At 41.1% G+C, this 18,668-nt stretch overlaps 1 protein-coding gene across 5 annotated transcripts in view; it reads left to right on the top strand.

Annotated features, from left to right (window-relative positions):
• The window catches only part of fars2 (phenylalanyl-tRNA synthetase 2, mitochondrial), a 429,869-nt gene that overhangs the window by 327,345 nt on the left and 83,856 nt on the right, over window positions 1-18,668 (top strand). For all 5 annotated transcript variants that reach the window (XM_073073030.1, XM_073073032.1, XM_073073028.1 and 2 more), the window contains one exon: window positions 4,859-5,010. In XM_073073030.1, coding sequence (XP_072929131.1) covers window positions 4,859-5,010 — 152 coding nt within the window. The remainder of the gene's footprint in view (window positions 1-4,858; window positions 5,011-18,668) is intronic.

Genomic DNA, 18,668 nt, shown 5'->3' with positions numbered 1-18,668 from the left:
CATCGTTCTGCACCATAGCCCCTGCAAATTTCCACTTCTAACATGGTTATAGAGTTATATAGCTTGCAAACAGGCCTTCAGCTTAACTGGTCTATGCCAACCAAGATGACCTATCCAAGCTAGTATCATTTGCCAGCGTTTGGCCAATAATCTTCTAAACCTTCCCCGTCCATCCAAACCTGTTATTTTACCTCATTCAACCACCTCCTCTGTCAGCTGATTCCACGTAGATACCACCCTTTGTGTAAAAAAAAAGTTGCCTCTCAAATTCCACTTAAATCTTTCCCTTCTCACCTTAACAGACAGACAGACTTTATTGATCCCGAGGGAAATTGGGTTTCGTTACAGCCGCACCAACCAAGAATAGTGTAGAAATATAGCAATATAAAACCATACATAATTAAATAATATTAAGTTAATCATGCCAAGTGGAAATAAGTCTGGGACCAGCCTGTTGGCTCAGGGTGTCTGACACTCCAAGGGAGGAGTCGTAAAGTTTGATGGCCACGGGTAGGAATGACTTCCTATGACGCTCAGTGTTACATCTCGGTGGAATGAGTCTCTGGCTGAATGTACTCCTGTGCCTAACCAGTACATTATGGAGTGGATGGGAGTCATTGTCCAAGATGGCATGCAACTTGGACAGCATCCTCTTTTCAGACACCACCGTCAGAGAGTCCAGTTCCATCCCCACAACATCACTGGCCTTACGAATGAGTGTGTTGATTCTGTTGGTGTCTGCTACCCTCAGCCTACTGCCCCAGCACACAACAGCAAACATGATAGCACTGGCCACCACAGCCTCGTAGAACATCCTCAGCATCGTCCGGCAGATGTTAAAGGACCTTAGTCTCCTCAGGAAATAGAGATGTACTGAACATACTAGTTTTTGATTCTCCATTTCTGGGGTCGATGTGGGGACTGCTTCTTTTCACATTATATGTCAATGATTTGAATGGCTTTGTGGCAGACAATCTGAAGATAGCTGGGGGGGCAGGTAGTGTTGAAAGCAGGGCGTCTGCAGAAGGACTTAGATTAGGAGAATGAGCAAAGAGGAATATGTTCGTGCACTTTTGGTAGAAGGAATACAGGTGTACACTATTTTCAAGATAGGAAGAAAATACAAAAATCAGAGATGCAAAGGGACTTGGGAGCTCCTGTGGAGGATTCCCTAAGGGTTAACTTGCAAGTTCAGTTGGTGATAAGGAAGGCAAATGTAATGTTAGCATTCTTTTGAGAAGACTAGAATATAAGAGCAAGGATATAATGTTGAGTATTTATAAGGCATTAGTCAGATTGCACTTGGGAGTATTTTCAACAGTTTCGGGCCCCTTATCTAAGAAAAGATCAAAGGTTCATTTTATTGTCAATGCTTGCATGTACAATACATCTCTCATTTTTGTCTTCTGATAGCCGTAAAATACAGAAAAAAACACAGGAGCCGTTAAACAAACCCCTCCCTGCACAAAAAGGAAAAAGAAACAAAATTCACAAATCCCAAACCCTCCACCCCTTCCCTTGCACAAAAGCTAACGGATCACCCACACAGAAAATGGCGACTAGATTGTCAAACCACAAGCCCCCAACCCACTCCTTCACAATAAAAAGGAACAACAATATCATCAAGCCCCTGCCTCACAAAAAAATCAGCCTGTGATGCACCTAGGGTAATGGTGATTGTGGAGATGTTGTTGCCAATGCCTACTGACTGCGGTTTGCAAGTGAGGAAATCGAGGATCCAGTTACACAGGGAGTTATTGATACCTAAGTGTTAGAAATTAGTAATAAGTTTCAAGGGAATGATGATGTTGAATGCTGAGCTGTAGTCAATGAAGAGCATCCTATGTATGAATCTTCACTGTTCAGATGCTCCAGAGCTGAGGGAGGCAGAGCATTTGTGATCTATTGTGCCTGTAGTTTTTTTTTATTATATATTGCAATGTACTGCTGCCACAAAATAACAAATTTAATGACATATACCATATTAAACCGGATTTTATCTACGTCCCTCATGATTTTATACGTTTCTATACTGTCACTTCTTGGTGTCCAAAATCTGAGCCTGTTCATCTCATCCGGGCCTGGAGACTTAAACAACTTGATGCTTTCCAAAAGCTCCAGCACATCCCTTTTCTTAATGTCTATATGCTCAAGCTTTTCAATCCGCTGTAAGTCATCCCTACAATTGCCAAGATCCTTTTCTGTAGTAAATATTGAAGCAAAGTATTCATTAAGTATCTCTGCTATCTCCTCCAGTTCCATACACACTTATCCACTGTCACCCTAGACTGGTCCTATTCTCTTACGTCTTATCCTCTTGCTCTTCACATACTTATAGACTGCCTTGGGTTTTCTTTAATCCTGTCCACCAAGGCCCCTCCTGGCTCTCCTAATTTCATTCTAAAGCTCCTTCCTGCTAGCCTTATAATCTTCTAGATCTCTATCATTACCTAGTTTTTTGAACCTTTTGTAACCGTTTCTTCTTGACTAGATTTACAGCAGCCTTTATACACCACGGTTCCTGTACCCTACCATCCTTTCCCTGTCTCATTGGAACGCACCTATGCAAAACGCCGCTCAAGTACCCCTGAACATTTGCCACATTTCTTTTGTACATTTCCTGAGAACAACTATTCCCAATTTATCCTTCCAAGTTCCTGCCTGATAGCTTCATATTTCCCCTTACTCCAATTAAATGCTTTCCTAACGTGTCTGTTCCTATCCCTCTCCAATGCTATGGTAAAGGAGATAGAATTGTGATCACTGTCTCCAAAATGCTCTCTCATTGAGAGATCTGACACCTGACCAGGTTCATTTCCCAATACCAGATCAAGTACAGCTTCTCCTCTTGTAGGCTTATCTACATATTGTGTCAGGAAACCTTCCTGAACACAACTAACAAACTCCACCCCATCTAAACCCCTCACTCTAGGGAAATGCCAATCAATATTTGGGAAATTAAAATCTCCCACCACGACAACCCTGTTATCATTACGTCTTTCCAGAATCTGTCTTCCTATCTATCCTCAATGTCCCTGTTACTATTGGGTGGTCTATAAAAAATGCCCAGTAGAGTTATTGACCCCTTCCTGTTTCTAATTTCCACCCACAGAGACTCATTAGACAATCCCTCCATGACTTCCTCCTTTTCTGCAGCCGTGACACTATTTTTGATCAACAGTGCCACTTCCCCACCTCTTTTGCCTCCCTCCCTGTCCTTTCTGAAACATCTAAAGCCTGGTGCTGTAAGTAACCATTCCTGCCCCTGAGCCATCCAAGTCTCTGTAATGGCCACCACATCATAGCTCCAAGTACTGATCCATGCTCTAAGCTCATCCGCTTTGTTCATTATGCTTCTTATATTAAAGTAGACACATAAGAAACTATTTGTCTGAGTATATCCCTTCTTTATCACCTGCCTATCTTCCCTCTCACACTGTCTCCAAGCTTTCTCTATTTGTGAGCCAACCACCCCTTTCTCCGTCACTTCAGTTTGGTTCCCACCCACCAGCAATTCTAGTTTAAACTCTCCCCAACAGCATTAGCAAACCTCCCTGCCAGGATATTGGTCCCTCTCGGATTCAAGTGCAACCCGTCCTTTTTGTACAGGTCGCGCCTGCCCCAAAAGAGGTCCCAATGATCCAGAAATCTGAATCCCTGCCTCCTTCTCCAATCCCACGCATTTATCCTCCACCTCACTTTATTCCTATACTCACTGTCATGTGGCACAGGCAGGAATCCTGAGAATACTACTTTTGAGGTTCTGCTTCTCAACTTCCTTCCTAACTCCCTGTAGTCTGTTTTCAGGACCTCCTCCCTTTTCCTACCTGTGTCATTGGTGCCAATATGTACCACGGCCTCTGGCTGTTCTCCTTCCCACTTCTGGATATCATGGACGCGATCAGAAACATCCTGGACCCTGGCACTTGGGAGGCAAACTTACTATCCTTGTTTTTTTCCTGCCTCCAGAGAATTGTCTCATTCCCCTATTACTGCAGCCTTCTTCCTTTTCCTCCCTTTCTGAGTCACAGACTCTGTGTCAGAGGCGTGGCCACTGTTACTTCCCTCAGTTAGGCTGTCTCCCCCCAACAGTACTTAAACAGGAGTACTTATTGTTAAGGGGGACAGCTACAGGGGTACTCTCACATATCTAACTCTTGCCTTTCCCTCTCCTGTTACCCACTTATCTGTCTCCCGAGGCCCCAGTGTGACTACTTGCCTATAGCTCCTCTCTATCACCTCCTCACTTTCCCAAACGTGGTCCCTAAGGAGCTGCAGCTTGATACACCTGGTGCAGATATGGCTGTCCGGGAGGCTGGGAGTCTTCCGAACTTCCCACGTCCTACAACTAGTATAGAACACCAGCTTCACATACATACTTCCTGTTTCTATTCCTCAGTGGTAACTTACCTCGCCTCAACCCATTATCGCCAAAGTCCGAATGAGCCAAAGTCCTACCACTCTGCCTCAGGTCACTCTGTTTATGACCACTCTTTTGCTGTCCGCTCTGCCAGGCAGTGTCTCCCTTTCATGCGTGAACCTTCCCTGCTATCTAACTCATGATTGGTGCTCTGGTTATAGTCGCTGATAGGCCACGTACAATGGACAAATGCTCTTGAAGCTCGCTTTTTAAATAATTGCCACTGACCTGTGAGAAGTCCCTCTTGGTAAAGCGCTGTTGATGCTGCTAAAGGGCCACATACAAATAATTTTGTTATTTACATTTTTATGTTTGCCTAAACTGTCAGTAGCATGAAGTTCTCTCCACAGATGCTGCCTGAGCTATCAAAGTTTCTCAACATTCTGTTTTAGATAAATAAAATGGATACTTTAATCATTTCTCTTTTTCTTTTTCCAGCCATTTAGCAAATACCCACCTTTAGTAAACGACATCTCTTTTTGGATTCCACGAGATGGATACGAAGAAAATGATTTCTATGATTTGGTGCGTAATATTGGCGGAGATCTGGTGGAGAAGGTCAGCCTCATCGATCGGTTTAGACATCCCAAGTAAGTGCCACTGGGACCATATATGACCACGTGTGACTATGGTCTAGATTAATCCATGTATTCTGATGCTGGAGTAGAATTTTTTGTGTATGTGCCTCCAGGCATGCAGATAACTGAAGAGTAAGGCAAGTATCCAATTAAAACATTGAAGTAACTTCGGACAGATGTCTGACATGTGATTATGCTACCACTGAACTTCCTCAGTTCTTTGTACCCATTTAACAATCTACTCTGAATGCATCTTGATGTGTTTAATGGCTTTGTTTTAATGATGAAATGTTGCAGTAATGTAATTCCTGAAATTATGTGGACTCAAAGCAAGTGTGAGACTACACAGAGCTTTTAGGTAAAGTTGAAGGCATAATTACCCTAGTTTTATTGCAATTTCTTTGAACAATTTTAAATATTCATCCTCACAGAACTTGTACTGTATTTTATTTTTTTCAGTGTATTTTTAGCATATTGAACATTGAAAGGCTCCTATAACTGCGTGTTTCTTCAACATGTTGACCCTAATATTTATCAATGGGCTCATGAGCAGATTTATCCTTGGATGAAGTTTCCAATTGCATTGTTCCATTCCACTGTCACATAGCTGCATAAAATGGGAAATAGAACATAGAAGTACTCATAAACTATTCTGTTGAGCTTTAGGCTGAAGCATTGAAACAGATTAGAGGAAAATATCTAGTAAGGCAGTTTTTATCATGGCCGATATCCCATTCATGTTTTATGTTTGGTGCCAATTCTAACCACCAACAGCAATTTATTGGCTTACTAACTGGACAAAATTGCATTAAGACTGTGAGCCTAATTCAGTCATAGTCCAAATCATGAAGCAGAAATTCAACTTTGATTGCTAGCATTAAATGGCAGTGGATAGTTTTACTGCTATTTGATGTCATGGAGCACCAGTAAATGAAGAAGTATTTCAGTGCTCTTGGGACCTGTTAGCATGGGGTGTTTTCTTTTCATATTTTTACTTTTCCCTTTGGCTATCCATGACCAGACATTGCAATCCAGGATACAGTAAGCCACACATCATAGCCACATCTGTACTTGAGATTATAATTCTGTCTGACAGCCAGCAGTTGAAAAAGAATGAACGGTTGTACCTTTTAACTTGGGCAAATCCACCACTGTTTTGGCCCTAAGTCACGTGAGACTGGGAATGTATCTGTTTCAAGGTCTTGTCACTACAGAATTGGCTAATCTCAAAATAGGAGAGGTTGCTGCAGAATAGCCAAATATTTACTTTTATCATCAAATATTTCTAAAAACCAATGTTGCCTGTGTATGGAATCAGACAGGTTCAATAATCTACCAACACCAACCTAGTCTCACCTGAACATCCATCTGATACTAAGGAGTTGGTCACTCTTCTAAAGTAGCTACGCAGCACTTTTTGCTATGTTCTCCAATGAAATCAACTAACCTTGTGCAGGCTCTGCACTTAGGAGGAATCAAAGGCAAAATATTGATGTTTCAAATGAACGAAGTACAGAGGGATCTGGATGTTCTGTGCATGAATAGTTTACAAACAGGTTACCAAGCAGGAATAGTGACTAGTTTCCACATTTCAAGAAAGGTGTAAAGACTTAAGTGAAAGTGTGGAGGAGGTTTATTAAAATGATTTGAGGGATGCAGGACTTTAAATGGGTAGATTATTAAAACTGAGGTTGTTCTCTTGGAAGAGAAAAAGTTACTATGATATCTTACAGAAATATACATTTAAAGTCATGATGTGTGTAAGCAGAGTGGATAGGAATGGTTTCCATTGGGGGAGAGGACAGGATCCGTGAAGGTTAATGGAAAAAGAACCAAAAGTGTCTTGAAGGAAACCTCTTTATTTAGTAAGTGGTTAAAGGCAGGACTGTATGAATGGAGGAGACACATTTAATTGTAGTGTTCAATATGGAGCTGCAGAAATATCTGACATTAAAGCAATTGCAGGATAATGGGGAAAGTGTGACCAACTGGATTGTATTGGCATAGAACTGGTATGATTTTGATGGGCTGAATGGTTGTAGGAAAGGGTGATAATGATGCTGAAGATGAGGTAGCTGGTTTACAAACAGAGGCAATGTGTAGTGAGGAGAGGCTGTTGATGGGGCAAAATTGCAGTCAACAGGATGAGCTGCAATGTAAAAGGCGGACAAAATCGAAAAGGGTGAATTCAGGGCAGAAGGTGTTATATTTAAGTGCGGCCAGTATATGGAATAAGGTATATGAACATATAAGGTATATGAACTTGCAGCACAGATGCAGTTTGACAGGTATAATGTTGTAAGTATCACTGAATCATGGCTGAAAGAAGATTATAGCTGGGAGCTTAATGTCCCAGAAACACGTTGTATCAAAAGGACAGGCGGGTAGGCAAAGGGGACAGCGTTGCTCTGTTGGTAAAAAAATGAAATCAAATTTCATTAGAAGGAGGTGATATACATTCAGAAGGTATTAAAACATTGTGGATAGAGCTGAGGAACTGCAAGGGTAAAAAGACTGTGATGGGAATTGTAAACAGACCCAAAACAGTAGTAATATGCAGCTTACAGATTACAATGGGAGATAGAAAATGCATGCCAAAAGGGAAGTGTTATAGTAGTTATGAGGGACTTCAATATGGAAGGAGATTGGGAAAACCAGGTTGTTGCTGGATTCCAGGAGGGGGAGTTTCTAGAGTGCCTATGAGATGGTTTTTTAGAGCAGCTCGTGGTTGAGCCCATTAGAGGATCAGCTATTCTGCACTGGCTGTTGTGCAATGAAACAGAATTGATTAAATAGCTTAAGGTAAAAGAACCCTTAGGGGAAAGAGATCGAATTTACCCTGAAATTTGAGAAGGAAAAACTAAAGTCAGATACATCGATATTACAGTGGAGTAAAGAGAATTACAGAGGCATGAGAGAGGAGTTGGCCAGAATCGACTGGAAAGGAACACTGGCAGGGATGATGGCAGGGTAGCAATGGCTGGAATTTCTGGAACTAATTCAGAAGGCGCAGGATAATACATCCCAAAGAGGAAGAAGTATTCTAAAGGAAAGATGACAGAACCGTAGCTAACAAGAGAAGTCAAAACCAGCATAAAAGCCAAAGAAAGGGCCTATAATAGAGCAAAATTAGTGGGAAGTTAGAGGAGTGGGAAGCTCTTAAAAACCAACAGGAGGCAACTAAGAAAGTCATTAAGAAGGTAAAACTGGAATATGCAAGTAAGCGAGAGGATACCAAAAGTTTCTTTGGATACATAAAATGTATAAGCGAGGTGAGAGTGGATATTGGTGCTTTGGAATACAGTACTGGAGAGGTAGTAATGGGGGTAACAAAATGGCGGGTGAACTGAATAAATATTTTGCGTCAGTCTTCATTGTGAAAGACACTAGTAGTATGGTGGAAGTTCCAGGTGTCAGGGCTCATGAAAAGTGTGAGGAGGTTCTTGGGAAACTGAAAGGTCTGGAGGTCTGGACCAGATGATGTACACCCCAGGGTTCGGAAAGTGGTTTCTGAAGAGATTATGGAGGCATTAGTAATGATCTTTCAAGAACCACTAGATTCTGGAATGTCCCAGAAGACTGGAAAATTGCAAATGTCACACCCCTCTTCAAGAAGGAAGAGAGGCAGAGGAAGGAAACTATAGGCCAGCTGATCTGACCTCAGTGGTTGGTAGGATGTTGGAGTTGATTATTAAGGCTGAAGTGTCGGGTATGTGGAGGCACATGATAAAATAGGCTGTAGTCAGCATGGATTCCTCAAGGGAAAATCTTGCTTGACAAATCTGTTGAAATTCTTTGAAGAAATAACAAGCAGGATAGATAAAGGAAAATCGGTTGATGTTGTGTACTTGGATTTTCAGAAGGCCTTTGACAAGGTGCCATACATGAAGTTGGTTAACAAGCTATGAGCCCATGGTATCATAGGAAATATTCTAGGTTGGATAAAGCAGTGGCTGATTGGCAGGAGGCAATGAGTGGGAATAAAGGGAGCCTTTTCTGGCTGACTTCCCATGACTAGTAGTGTTCCACTGGCGTCTGTGTTGGGACTTTTTATGTTGTATGTTAGTGGTTTGGATAATGGAATTGATGGCTTTGTTGCAAAGTTTGCAGACAATGTGAATATAGGTGGAGGACAGGTAGTTTTGAAGAAGTAGAGAGACTACAGAAGGACATAGGTTAGGACAATAGGCAAAGAAATGGCAGATGGAACACTGTTGGGAAGTGCATGGTCATGCGCTTTTGTAGAAGAAATGCAAGGGTTGCTATTTTCTAAATTGAGAGAAAATACAAAAACCTGAGATGCAAAGGGACTTGAAAATTCTTGTGTAGAATTACCTAAAGATTCAAGATTCAAAAACTTTATTTTCATTCTAACCTTACATCAGCTCTGCAGGGCAGAATGAGACAGCGTTTCCCAGGAGCAGTGCAATCATAACATAACAAACGCAACAATAAATAGTAAACGCAACAATAAATAGTAAAACACAACTGCCACATGTCAGTTAAAATCAAGTTATAAGTGTCCAGTGCAAGTTAAAAGTGTCCAAAGCAGAGTCAGGTAGAGCAGCTATTTAGCAGTCTGACTGTCTGTGGGAGGAAGATGTTTAGTAGCCTTGTGGTTTTAGTTTTGATGCTCCTGTAATGTTTACCTGATGGCAGAAGAACAAACAGTTCATGGAGAGGGTGTGGGGGGGTCTTTAATGATATACCGTGTCTTCTGGAGGCATCGACTCTGAAAGAGGTCTTGGACAGAAGGTAGGGAGACTCCAATAACCTTCTCTGCTCCCCTAACTACCCTCTGCAAGGCTTTTTTGTCGGCAGCACTGCAGCTGGAGTACCAGGTTGTGATGTAAAAGGTCAGCACACTCTCAACCACTCCTCTGTAGAATGTAGTTAAGATGTTAGTGGGGAGTGATGCTTGTTTAAGCTTCCTCAAAAAGTGCAATCTCTGCTGGGCTCGTTTCACAATCCCAGTGGTGTTCCTGGACCAGGTGAGATTGTCCAAGATCTGCACCCCAAGGAACTTGATGTTTTCCACTCTCTCCACTGTGGAGCCGCTGATGCTGAGGGGTGTGTGCTCAGGCTGAGACCGTCTGAAATCGACAATATCCTCCTTGGTTTTGGTGACATTAAGCATCAAGTTGTTGTCACTGCACCAGCTCTCTAGGTGTTTGACCTCCTCCCTGTACATTGTTTCATCATTTTTGCTGATGAGCCCCACCACTGTGGTATCATCAGCAAATTTAGTGATCAGGTTCTCCTTGAATCTGGCTGCAGTCATGTGTTAGCAGTTAAAGGTTAATTTGCAGGTTGAGTATATGGTGAGGAAGGCAAATGCAATGTTAGCATTCATTTCAAGAAGACTAGAATAAAAAAACAAGGATGTAATATAGAGACTTTATAAAGCACTGGTGAGGCCTCAGTTGGAATATTGTGAGTAGTTTTGGGTCCTTATTATTAGAAGGGATGTGCTGAAACTAGAGAGGGTTCAAAGGAGGTTCTCGCAAATGATTCCAGGATTGAATAACTTGTCATATGAAGTGAATTTGATGGCTCTGGGCTTGTATTCACTGGAATTCAGGAGAATGAAGGGTGACCTCATTGAAACCTATTGAATGGTAAAAGTCCTTGATAGAGTGGATGTGGAGAGGATGTCTCCTGTGGTGGGAGAGTCAAAGACCAGAGGACACAGCCTCAGAATAGAGGGGCATATTTTTTAGAACTAAGAGGAGGAATTTCATTAGCCAGAAAGTTGTGACTGATATTTTTTCCCACAGGCAGCCATGGAGACCAAGGCTTTATGTATAGTTAAGGCAAAGGTTGATCAATTCTTGATTGATCAAGGCATGAAGGGATTATGGGGAGAAGGCAGGAGATTGGGGTTGAGCGGAAAATTGGATCAGCCATGTTGAAATGGTAGGGCAGAATCGATAGGCCAGATGGCCTAACTCTGCTCCTATATTGTTTTATGATTGTGGATTTCAGAAAGGGGAAGTTAGGAGAACACATGTCAGTGCTCATTAATGAGTCAGCAGTTGGAAGGGTGATCAGCCTCTTTCATTGATCTTGTTATAGTTACTATTCTATAGAGTTGCTGAGTATGCCCACAGGAAAATGAATCTCAGGGTTGTATATGGTTACATATACTGTATGTACTTAGATAAAATTTACTTTGAAATTTGGAATAAATTTATTATCACAAGTTCCTGGGTGTAGACACCTCAGATGATCTATCCTGGGCCTGGCACACTGGCGCAATCACAAAGAAGTCACACCGGAGCCTGTACTTTGTTAGGAGCTTGAGATTTGTTTTGTCACCAGTGGCCTGATTTACTGTGGGGAACTCTCTGACCGGTCGCCTCACAGCCTGGTATAGGATTACACGAGTTTGTGGAGCATTGTAGACTCAGCCAACTCCATCATGGCACAACACTCCTCACTATTGAGGACATCATCAAGAGGTAGTGCCTCCATTGCTAAGGACCTTCCAGGAGGTGCTCCCTTCTTGTTACTATCATCAGGGAGGAGGTACAGGAGCCTGAAGACCCACACTTCCCCTCTGACTTCAATGGATTTCTAAATTGTCCATACACTAATTATTATTCCATTTTTTACAATGTTTGTAATTTACAGTAATTTTATGCCTGTGCACTGTACTGTGGCTGCAAAGCAGCAAATTTTACATCCTATAAGACTGATAATAAATCTGATTATGATTCTTGGTGACACAGTAATCAGAGTGATTACCATAGTATGAGGCTTATTACATTTTTCGCAGTCAGATCAATTGCCTTCATTTGTGTCCTGCTAAACACTGTGAGCCAAAGTGATACACCAATGTACTTGGAGCTATGTAGCATCAAAATTGAAGGACACTGGCTCAGCATTGTAATTACCAAATGGAATCTTTTTAAAAACATCTATGACAAAGTAAATACATAATTCAGTTGCTTTGCAAATCAGATAAGTTTGGTAAAGTCTAATGAAGGTGTAATTTGGCACTTTATTATAATGAACCTGCACAAAACCTTCAGGCTTGAGACCTGATTATGGAAGACCAATGGAGGTGAGTATTTTGGCATTGCTGTTTCAGTAATGGTCTGAATGATAAAGAACGTAAAGTACTTCCATCCAGCATGCAGTCTCCTCCATACCTCCTCATTCTCTGTAGTCATTAGCTTAACACTAATTCAGTAAGAAGACTAAACATCAGTTTCCAAACATATGTCAACTTTGCATTTCAGCAATAAGACTGAAGTGTGCTTGAAGTTGGCTTCTAATAATTAAAATAGCAATGTTTGCTCTCCTGGAGGCATTTCAACTAACTACAGAAACAGTGATAAATTTAAAGTACAAATTTGTTATAACTTCAGAGTCCAGAGCGCATATTAAATATATCATTTGTGAGGACCTGTAATCATGCTTCTAAACACAGGACTAATCATGACTTTGCTGAGCTATGCAGTCATTAAATTAATCTTTCAATCTACCATTTTATATCTATGGCAGGTTGCCAATTTTAGGCACCAAGAACATATCATCTTTCTGGATTTATCTACTGACTTGGTGCTGTTTTGACAGAGAACAAAGTCTAAATAATGCTCGTCACAGTAGAACTGTTTCCATTATTTATGCTTCACTGCTTTATTTTGTCCAGTATGAAACTAGCCAGTTACTCTGTGTTCCATTATTTATTTACTTGAGCTCTGATTGAACACTGATTCTTTGCTTAAGTGATGGCCTTTCTAAATTTTGTCATTTGACTTGACACTTGTGAAGAAGAGATATAAAAATTCATTGTCTTATTATCATCTGCTTTTGGTGTCCTTTCACTTGTCCACGTTCATTTTTAATCAATACACAGTGAAACAGAAGAGGAAAGCAATAAAGGGTAATTTACATGTAGCTTCAGGCCAGTTTTAAGTTGACTGATATATGAGTTTGTATTATTAAAAGGGAATTAAAATAGATAAACTGTTCAAATGTCTCCATGCAAATGACTGAAATGAATGAAAGATTCTTTAATAAGCTGACCAAAATCTACTTATTTTATAACTGTTGATTATTGATGAATATCAGACAGCTCAGCTGGAAACAAATTTTCACAGTGAAGAGTTATCCTGAGTTACTTACATCCATGAAGTCTAATTATTTGAATAAAAATAAATCAAGCAAGTAATTTCTCTTGACTAAATTGTGTATTGGATTTAATACTATTTGATTAGCAGTTAAAGACTAGCTTTGATCTTGACCTTGAGTGGGAAATGAGGTGCAAGTGGGGTGGATCGTAAATATACCCACACCTGCTCTTACTCTCTTTACTGTCCATCCTCCACCACCACCACTCCAAACCTTTTCTGGAGACTTGAGACTCAGAGGCTTTGCTTTCCAGTCTCACTTAGAGTTCTTTCCCAGCTTTTCAACAGATATATGATGTTGCAGATGAAAATCAAAATATTGGGAACACTCAGAACGTTTATGTGGAAAGAGAAACAAACTTAATATTTCAGGTCAATGTCCATCAGGATTGGGAAAGACAGAAAGAACTGGATAGGCCACAAGGAATATCATTGAAACAGTGATACCAGGGCAGCTGCTAATGAAACTATTTGATAGGAACTTTGTAGACATAAGTGGGAAGAATTGGGAATCATCTTATCAGAAAATTACACTGGTAGCCAAGTCTGGAAATTCACGGAAACCATGCCCAACCACTTAAATTATCAGTGGATTGTTGGAGGGTGTTGGGTGGGCTAATTGAAGGTGTATAGGGAGGAAAAACATGGTTGAGGAGGCAAATGGGTTTCTTGATGGACTATGCAAAAATAGTTTTTACCCATGACAGTACCCGTGTCTATTTCTCCATTGTTATTGCCTCACCTGTTGAATATTTTGATAGTTTTCTATTACTTATGCCATTGCTGTCTGTGTTTGCTGAAAGCACCAGACTGTCTTCAATTTGTATGTCTTGCAATTACAATTTTGTACAGCAATTTTGCTTTACTCATTCTTTTTTGATATTTAGTATTGTTAAATGAATAATATTTCTACTGAAGTAGCCAGAATTTTTTTTAAAAAAGAGCTGGAAAACATTGGGACCTAGTTTGATGATCATTAAATATATGTTTAATGATTGGAAGGGGGCACTAGCAGTGGCTGGAGTTTCTGGTGGCAATTCGGAAGGCACAGGATAGATACATCACAAAGATGAAGTGGTATTCTAACAGGAGGCAACTGTGGCTGACAAGGGAAGACAGACAGCAAAAGAGAGGGCATATAATAGAGGGAGAGTTAGTGGGAGATCAGCGGACTGTGAAGCTTTTAAAAACCTACAGAAGGCATCTTAAAAAGCCATAAGGAGAGAAAAGATGAAATAAGAGAATAAGTTAGGCAATAATATAAAAGAGGATAGCAAAAGTTTTTTTCAGAGCTCTAAAGAGCAAAAGAAAGGCAGTTTCTTAAGATTCTAGTAGTAGGAGCGGTAGTGGGGATAAGCTCCCACTATCAATTAAATGTTCCCAATGGTGTGCATCTCAAATAGCCTCTGACAAACAAGTCCAGCTCCTGATCCTCATATGTGGCTTAGCTACTAAGCCCAGCAACTAAAGAAGTCATAAAAGAGAGAAAAGATGAAATATGAAGGAAAGCTAACCAATCCAGAAAAGAGGATATCTGTACCAGAAGTCCCCTCCCCCCAGATATGCAAACAGTAGAAGAAAGATGAGAGTGGATTTCAGACCCCACTGGAAAATGGCGCCAGAGAGATAGTAACAGGGGACAAAGAAATAACTTCCAAATTTTATAGGTATATTACATCAGTCTTCACTGTGGAAGATTCTAGCAGTATGCCAGAAACTCAAGGGTGTCAGGGGCAGAAGTTAGTGCAGTTGATATTCCTACAGAGAAGGTAAAAGGTCTAAAGGTAGATAGGTCATCTGGACCAGATGGACAACACCTCAGGGTTCTTAAAACATTGTGGAGGCATTAGTAGTGATCTTTCAAGATCATTAGATTCTAAAATGGTTCTAGAGGTCTGAAAATTGCAAATGTCATGCCACACCTTAAGAAGGGAGGGAGGAAGGAAAAAAGAAATTATAAGCCAGTTAACTTGACTTCAGTGGTTGGGAAGATATTGGAGTTTGTTATTAAGGCTGAGGTTTCAGGGTATTTGAAGGCACATGATAAAATAAACCAAAGTCAGTATGGTTTCCTTAAGGGGAAATTTTACCTGACAAATCTGTTGGAATTCTTTGGGGAAAAAACAGGCAGGGTAGACAAAGCAGAGGCACTGGATGTAGTTTCCTTGGATTTTCAGAAGGCATTTTGACAAGATACAGCACATGAGGTGGCTTAATAAGATAAGAGCTCATGGTACTACAGGAAAAATACTAGCATGGATAGAAGATTGGCTGCCTAGTAGGAAGCAAGGAGTGGGAATAAAGGGGGCCTATTCAGGTTGGCTGCTGGTAACTAGTAGTGTTCCTCAAGGGTTAGTATAGGACCCACTCATTTTCACATTATATGTCAATAATTGGGATGATGGAATTGATGGCTGTGTGGCCAAGTTTGTGGATAGGTGAAGGGGCAAATAGTGTTGAGGATGCAGAGAGTCTGAAATGGAACTTAGACAGACTGGGAGAATGGACAAAGAAGTTTCAGATGGGACAGAATATAGGGAAGTGTATGCTCATGCACTTTGGTCGAAGGGGTAAAGGTGTAGACTATTTTTTTAATGGGGGGAAAACTCTAAAATCAGAGGGGCAGAGGGACTTGGGACACCTTGTGCATGATTCCCTAAAGGTTAACTTACAGGTTGAGTTGATGTTAAAGAAGGCAGATACAATGTTAGTGTTCATTTTGACAGGACTAGAATATAAGAGCAAGGATGTAAGGCTGAGGCATTGATCGGACTGCACTTTGTGAACAGTTTTGGGCCCCTTATCTAAGAAAAGGTGGACTGTCATTGGAGAGGGTCCAGAGGTGGTTCACGATTGCAGGAATGAAAGGGTTAACATTTGAAGAACATTTGATGACCCCGGGCATGTACTCACTGGAGTTTAGAAGAATGAGGTTGGATCTCATTGAAATCTATATTGAAAGGCCTGGATACGGTGGATATGAAGAGGATGGTTCCTATAGTGGGTGAGTTTAGGACCAGAGGTCACAGCCTCAGAATAGAGGGCTGTCCATTTAGAACAGAGATGAGGAGAATTTACTTTAGCTAGAAGGTAGTAAATCTGTGGAATTCATTGCCATTGAGTATATTTAAAGCAGAGATTAGTCAGAGAATCAAAGCTTACAGGGAAAAGGCAGGAGAATGGGGTTTGAGAGGGATAATAACTCAGCCATCATGGAACGGTGAAGCAGACTTGATGGACTGTATAGCCTAATTGTGCTCCTTTGTCTTATGGTATATGTCAAGTTTAATTAATGTGGAGTACCCCTGAAGCTGCTTTGATCACCTCAGGAGAGAATGGAGGAAACTGAAGAAACTTTTTTTGTGTGTTTGAATTCCAGTGTTGATGGGATCTAATCATTATCCTTTCGTGTTAACACATGTCCAAATGGAGGACTGCAGAAATCCTCCCACCACTTTCACTAGCTTTAATACGTAAAGATTTAAAGATTAAATTATTATCAAAGTATACAACTCTGTAATTCTTCTTCTCCAGAAGAAAATAATAGAATCAAGAAACACACATGAAATGCTGGAGGAACTCAGCAGGCCAGGCAGCATTTATGGAAAAGAGTAAACAGTCAACATTTCGTGTGAAAGGTCTCACCCTGAAACATCGACTATACTCTTTCCATAGATCCTATTGGCCTGCTGAGTTCCTCCAGTATTTTGTGTGTGTTGCTTAGATTTGCAGATCTGCAGATTTTTTCTTGATTGTGAATAGAATTAAGGGAAGGCTGTTTGGCTTTTGAGGCTGGTCCACCATTCATTATGACCGTGGATGATCATCTATTTCAATACTGTATCACGCTCTCTCCCTTTGCCCTTTGTCTTTTGCATTTATTAAACTCCTCTTCAAATATACTCAGTGATTTGGCCTTTACAGACATCTGTGATAGTGAATTCTACAGACTCACCACCCTCTGAATAAAGATATGTCTCCTTATCTCAGTTGTAAATCTCTTGTCCTGTTACTCCGACTGTCACTACTTGTTCTAGACACTCCAACCAGGAGAAACACAGCTTACCTAATTCTGTCAGAATTTTGTAACTTTCATTTAGGTCCCACAATGCATATAAGCTGCAATGATTTAATCTCTCTTCATACATCCCCCATCCTAGTGTTCAGGTTGGTGAACCTTCACTGCACTCCTCTACTACTATGATATCCTTTCTGATGTGAAGTGATCAAAACTGTGCACCGTACTCCAGAGAAGCACAAAACACAGCAGATGCTGGCATCTGGAGCAACAGTCTACTGGAGGAACACAGTAGGTTGTGATGCAGGGTTTCAACTCGAAACATTGACAATTCCTTTCCTTCCACAGATACTACTACACCTGCTGAGTTTCTATAGAAGATAGTTCGTTGCTCCACAATACTCCCAAACAAGGCCTCGGCATAGCCCTATATGATAGGACTAAGCCCTTTACTTAAGTCCTCTTGCACTGAAGGCCAATATCTTAACTGTGCGTTGGACTTCAGTGACTTTTGTAGATCATCCTTTTCCAGTCCAGCATCATCAATACAGGTAGTCCCCAATTTAGGAACGTCTGACTTACGGATAACTTGTACCTACGAACCGAGGAAGGAGAATGCCGTCCATCATTTTAAGTCAGAACGCGACGCCGTTCGCCATTTTAAGTTGGATCGTGACGCCGTCCACCATTTTAAGTCATTGCCGTTGACACTGTGTTGAGTGTTTAACTTTGTATTTGGCTTAAATTTTTCTTAGTAAGATTCACCCTGACCCCACCCCCAACCCCCCCCCCCCGTTCCGGTCGGCTGGTGGCGTAGTGAGATCTGGAGAACGGAGGTTCCCAAGTTTGATCCAGAGAGAGACCGCTCCCCTGCCAGGTTGATGTCGATCCAGTAACTCCCGTATCATCCATTCCAGGTGGATGTCGATCTCGCAACTCGACCTCGTAAAAAAAAAACACTGCCACCTCCATTTTAAATTTCCATGCAGAATATTGTGGAGAGTCAAATATCCAAACCCAGCACAGCCCCCACTTGTTCCATTTAGCCTGTCTCAGTGCGGTGGTCCTTAGGACCCAGCGGACTTTGGGAGCTGGTGGAGCTTGGGACCCGCTGCCCGCGGTGTTTCTGTTCCATTGACTGGAAGCGATCACGATTGAAAATAAAGTGGAAATAATAAAGCGTTTGGAAAGAGATGAAATGCTATCAGTCATTTGAAAATCGTTAGGCTACAGTCGGTCAACGATTGGAACAATTTTAAAGGATAACGGATAAAGTGAGAATAATGGAGCATGTGAAAGGCCCTGCCCCAATGAAAGCTACAATTATTACTAAGCAACACAGTGGTTTAATTATTGGAATACATGTGTTTCTTAAGTGTTTTATATGCATAGAAAGGTAAAATATATACCATATACTAAGACGAACGTTTGACTAACTGACGCTAAGTAATACCAGATGTACTTGTTCCGACTTACGTACAAATCCGACTTAAAGACGGACTCAGGAACGGAAC

Source organism: Hemitrygon akajei, chromosome 20 (assembly GCF_048418815.1).
Source record: "Hemitrygon akajei chromosome 20, sHemAka1.3, whole genome shotgun sequence".
Taxonomy (NCBI): Eukaryota; Metazoa; Chordata; class Chondrichthyes; order Myliobatiformes; family Dasyatidae; genus Hemitrygon; species Hemitrygon akajei.
Note: the sequence above shows the minus strand (reverse complement) of the source record. Positions and strands in the feature narration are given on the sequence as shown.